Here is a 6,000-nt window from a genome sequence, read left to right on the forward strand (position 1 = left end):
AGGCAGTAAACAGATTGTGTTGTCAGGGACTACAATGATAAAATGACACAGGTAGGTGTATAGGTAGTGATCAGGGAAACATTAAGGAGGTTATGCTCTCTTCACTATTCAGTTCAGCAACGACCCAGTTGGGAAAGAGCTGCCTTTTGGAGGTAGACTAGGTGGAGTGTTTTTTTTGTGACTCTTGTCTTCTCAGTGACTACTTCTCTCCTCAGTTAATCTGCAGCTATAATTGCTCTGAATTTGTATTATGGGAGCTGTGACAACAGAGACAAGGGCTGCCGATTAATCTCAGCAAGGTTTCCTCCACAAATAAGGTATGGGAGCAATTGGTCATCTTGACAGCTGCAATATAAACCTAAACATGAGAGGGAGAGGGGAATTTGAGAGGATGCATTTGCACAATCGGGGCCTTAAATCTCACCACAGAAGGGGAGAGGTGAGGTCTGTGGTGCCACAAAGAAAATCAATCAATCAAAAGATGGTTTTCCTAAACAAATGTCAGCTTCAATTGGGTGCAATCTCGCACCAATTATTTAATCTTGAGCTCCATTCACTGGTCTGTCACACGCACTGAGACACGGATTTGCATATCTGTGCTATTGTCTGAATGCTACAGGTGAAATGTTTGTGTTTGGGAAGGGGGGGGTAACCAGAATATAAAACACCATATCAATGCACGCCCCCCTGCAGTAACTGAATGGCACTCTGCAATGCCCTGCAATTCAACTCCTTAGCTGATGTAATTGTACAAAAAGGCAGAGAAAAGATGGCTCTCGGGCTCTCATCAGAGCAATAAATGTAAACGCTGGCACTGCATTTTTATTTTCCTTCATTACGGGCAAGAGTGGTCACTCCCTTAGTCATGCATTCAGAGACTCCAAAACGTGAGGGCCAAAGCTTCAGTGATCTCGTTAAGCTCTAGCATTGCCAAAAGCACTGTAAACTACAACAACCGAAAACGACAATTATATATTTCTGGCCAAAAGCTTTAATTAAACAAAGGGATATCACACACACTCATAACATCTACTGTAAAAACCACAGCACATTCAATCTGTATAAGGCATCCTCTAAGAAAATTGGAGGGGGGGGCCACATAAGTTAATTATTATGTGTTAACCATTCATGTTTTTAGTATTATTTTCTGGCACTGGTGTATAAACCAAGGAAATATGCCAGTTTCAATCCACAACATTCCCATACAGCGATGAAATCCCACTGGAGTAGCCCGACACCAACCAAACAGGGGGGCCATCTCTGCCTAAACCGACTCGAGGTAGTAGCTTGTGTTTGTGCTGTTGCTATGGTACCTGAGTGTGGCTCGGTCGGCGGTTGGTGCACCTCGGCAAACAGTGCGGTGCTGAGCTTTCACAGAGACTGCAGAGTCTGGCCGCTCAGACACGCTCAGTCCAACGCTACACTACACTCAATCAACAGAGATAAGGACCTGAGATGTATGTTCTGCCAGCCAGGATGCTGTTATTTTTTGGTTTGCCATCACTTCCTCAAAGAGTTTTACGAGTTGTTTTCGTGAGATGTCAAGGAAATGATTATAAAATGATTGTATTCTATTTGAGTGAAAATGCGAGGAAGTGTGTGGAGCTGTACAAATACAGCATTTTAAAGAGTCAGGACAAAAAACTGTCAATTTCTCTACATTACCTTCACTGCCAATAACCTCATTGTATGGATCAAAGTGACTTCTGCTGCTATAAGTAGAAAGTGTGATATGAATTGCGGTTTCTTGATATCAGTTATAGTGGTTGCATTACATATGCAGGATAATCAATTAAATGCACTGTTTCTTGTATAATGCATAGAAGTAATTTACAAGGACAATTCTACAGATGCATTTGGAAAATTCTAAGAAAGTCTCATGTGATAGATAGTTCAACAACCAAACTGATGCATAATGAAAACAAGTGATAATTTATGTATTGTGTGATAATGCAGATAACATCAAATAATATCTGTATGGGAGAATAATTTGGGGGACATAAAACGTTTTAGGCCTGAACCAAAAATCCTCAAAGACAATAAGAAAAAGCCAGCATTAGAATTCAGCTGACACGTTGTGGATTTGCACAATGGGCTTCTCTTTGAGATCTTTTCTCAAAACAACATGTAAAATAAAATGCTCTTCAGGTCTTTTGTTCAGCAGTTGTCAGTATTACAGCGAAGCTAATGTCTTTCTCTGAATGCACAACATTCCAATTTTCCATTCAGACACAGCAGAGTAACACATCTCTTAAATGTCTAATAACTGCATTCTCCTTTCAAGGACCAAAAAGATTGTGAATAATACATTATTCTGCCACGAGTGAAATGCTGTCTAATGTTTTTCAGTTCTGCACCAAGTATTTCTTTGAAACACTACCAATCAGTCAGTGATTTATATACACCACAGTCCCACAGAATTTCAAGGTTCTCTTTATTACTAAATTGCCAGCAGTTGCTCTCCTCAGCAATGCAGTGCTTGGAAATCTTGTTCCATTAGATGCAGTGACCCGACACTCCCTATGATTTCTGTAGCATGTCTGAAACTTTGAAATGTGCTTTATAAAAGAAAAAGTTGCATTCAAACTACCACATGTTTGTATCCTTCAAGAGTCCTTGACAACCTGACAAGCAACAGAAGGGAACATGAAGCAGAATTGTTTTCACTGAACAGGTCCTTAGCTGAGCATTATGGTAAAACTGAGGGGGACATTAAAATCCTAGAGATGGGAAGACGATGAAGTATCTTCATGATGATTTGGCATATATTTTAAATGAAAATGTACCATAGAAATAAATACAAGGTACTTCTGTGATACTGTACATAAATGTAATCTAAATTCTAGATTCTGAGGAAGGACCTAGGACTTTATTTTTTATTTACTTTTATTTTTTGAAGCTAAATCACACAGCTCCAGTTTACATGTAGTACTGCTAACAGAGTGCAGTAGAGGCAATATAATATCCAGCTGCTTCTGCACAGCCGCGCAGGCACTCCCTGGGTTGCAAAGACTTACAGAGAGCGATAAACTGAGTGATAAAAAAGAAGGAATAAAAAAAGTTCTGCAAGCGAAGCGAAACAAATCTTTCTTAAGGCATTTCAACAGCCTACGGTGAAAGAGGAATAGCAAAGACAGCATTAACTCTCTAAACTCGGTGCTACACAGCATACATGTGATACTCTATGTAACGTGTTTTTTTTTCTTCATATTATTAGGTTAAGTATTGTTATATTCTATATACACGTTCTCGAAAACAACAATCCACGAAATACAGTTAATTATAACCCGTGCAATCGACCATTGGCACTCAATTTGACAGCTGTCTTTGCGCATATTTGCAGGCAATTCAATTTTGTTACAATGAAGCAATCTTGAGCAACATGCGCGGAACTCCGCCACGGTCGCCTCCTCGCAGCGCAGACGCCCGCAGTCCTGCGCGTCTCCACCAATGGGAGCGGTGCGATTGCGCAGATCTGCGAAAATCTAAGCTGCCACAACGCGACCCAATCGGGGAAAAGTAAGACTAAGTACCTTAAAATGACTTACCTTATAATGTCATCGTTGTGTCCCAGATAAAACTTCTGGCTGTGTTCCCTTGTGTTGTATACGACCCCAACTCCAGCCACGAAGTACACAACCTCCTTACTGGCGGTGTAATACAGGTTATTGCGGCACTGGTGGCCCCGGTACCCGTAAACCCACTCTAGTCTCAGTTGGCAACAGGGAGCGGTGCGGTCCGCCATGATATACAACTGACAGCCTTATTATATTCAGGTTTGATCACAACTTTTCAAGGTTTTGCGATCCACAAATTGAACAGCATAAGATCAACGGGATTAAGCTACACTGATAATATAGTATATGATTGCAAGTGCCTTTTCTTATTATGCATTCAATTGCAATTGTAATTTCGTTGAAATCGTTGAAAACAAATAAATGGTCCACAGCGCTAATTTAAAAACCATGAACTGTATATTTGCCCCGTCGTGCAACTTCACTCGATATGCATTGCTTGTTTTTATGTCGTGAACCAGATACATTCAGACAGCTTCTGCCAATTAACTTTTTTCCCGTGTTCAAGACCTGCAATTTATTGACACCGCCGAAAAAACGCCGTCCTGAACATCTCCGGGTTTTAAAAAGCATGTTGATCGGCGTGGAGCTCCGTTTCAAACAGATGCATGTTTACATGCAAGAGAATATAACGTAAAAATAACAGCAAATGAGCACAACTGTTACTACTGCGCCCGACCAACTGCAAGAATATAATCCGCACGCTAATCCTTTGCTCTCTCATCAGCCATAACTACTCCTACCGTATCCATACACTTTCGAGCTGTGAACTACAACCAGCTGCAAATACTGGGAATGTAAGAAACGGAGCTATGAAATAGGCCGAGCGCAGTCTCGTCAGACTACCATTCATAAATCTGATCGAAGTGATCCATTACGCCGCGATGCGCCGGGGCTGCTCGGGCTAAAGCACCCTGCCTGGACAGCTCCTGCACAGCTGCCTGTCTCGCTCGGCTCCCGACGAAGACGCCCCGAAATGCAAATTGTAGTTAACTTCGTTGCAACGGCAAATAATGAAAGAGCTCCCAAGCACAGCCTCTCTCAGCGCTGGCACCCTCCTTAATCCGCATCTCCAATGGATGGTCAGGGCAGAGACATCGGACTGGGCATTAGCATCGAGCGCACAATGAGATAACCCCGTCGTGGGGGGGAAATAAAATAAAATAAACAACAACAACAAAAGAAAACCACCAAAACACACAGTGGTGTTCTTCTGTGGAAACACATATAAGAAGAAACTTGACGTAGGGAGGGTGCATTCCGGGGTAATTCCAGCTGGTGTCTTTACGTAATGTTTTCGAGAATAGGTGCTCTGGTTTCTAGGTGAGAGCCGTACTTGGTTACCACGACGCCATGAGAGCCGCCTCTGCCGCCGACGCTGCGGAGAAGACCGGCGGACCGCGGGGGATCCTGGGGGTTGGAGTACGCAACGCATCAGACACTCGCTTCCCCTCCCGCGGATCGCACACCGAGAGGACTACAACTACCGGCGAGAACCGCGGCAGCGTTGTCCAAGGTCCTTAACCAAGGAAACCACAGATGCAATAAGACAGCCGTTTGTAGTTAAAGCAATTAGTGGAAGCTAACAATAAACTAGAAGCAAACAAAACGGTAACGTATTATCATTATAACTGCATGGAAGAAATACTACTCTCAATTGTTCTCTACATCTGCAGACAACCAGATTTTCGTTAGTCTATATTGCTTACGTATCGCTACTTCTGTATTGTATCGTTTTGTCTAAAACATACAACACATAAAATATACGTTTAGTGTTTGGTTAGGTTTTGAAATGAAAAAACTAATGCAACGAAGCAATCTTCCCTATCACGCATTGTTCATGCTTTATGAGCCACTGACTCTACAGACCTCCCCAGATTAGCTGTATGCAGATTATATAACTCATTTAATAAAATGGAGTTCATATATAGTTATATATAGTTCGCATTTGTGGATTTCTCACATTTCTCTTTATTATAAGAACATTTACTTATTTATTTATTTTATATATTTGTTTTGTTTTTTGGTAAAACAAGTGTTAAAACTTCTGACCTGCTTGGGAATCTCCTGTATTGAGGTGACTTTATGACCTAAGGTATACATCAAGCCATGATCCTAATCTATTCCACACCAATTATATTGTTTAGGTGCCCACATACGTATATGTAATGAACCAGTCAAGTGAATTTGCTCTTTATTATTTGTCATACTCCTAGCTCTTCCCCAACCAACTGAAAAAAGCAAGGTTAAATCATTTATGTAAAAAACATTTGCACTTATGAAGGGAAACTAGGCAGCCAATCAGAGCCACCAATGTTAACATAACAGTGTACTGCTATCAGGTCACACAGATTAAAGCGGGTAGTCATTAAAGGCTGGAGGAAAGGGTTGCTTTTCTGTAAAGGAATTTTTCACTTTGTCTGTT

General features: G+C 41.5%; 1 protein-coding gene across 1 annotated transcript in view; it reads right to left on the reverse strand.

The window, feature by feature from the left end:
* Positions 1 to 5,075, reverse strand: part of LOC136718929 (echinoderm microtubule-associated protein-like 6) — a 123,779-nt gene extending 118,704 nt beyond the window's left edge. Inside the window, exon 1 of the mRNA XM_066696724.1 lies at positions 3,549 to 5,075. Within this exon, the coding sequence (XP_066552821.1) occupies positions 3,549 to 3,745 (197 nt within the window). The 5' untranslated portion in view covers positions 3,746 to 5,075. The remainder of the gene's footprint in view (positions 1 to 3,548) is intronic.
* Positions 5,076 to 6,000: the final 925 nt, after the last annotated feature.

The sequence above is a fragment of the Amia ocellicauda genome, chromosome 23 (genome assembly GCF_036373705.1).
Source record: "Amia ocellicauda isolate fAmiCal2 chromosome 23, fAmiCal2.hap1, whole genome shotgun sequence".
In the NCBI taxonomy this organism is placed as follows: Eukaryota; Metazoa; Chordata; class Actinopteri; order Amiiformes; family Amiidae; genus Amia; species Amia ocellicauda.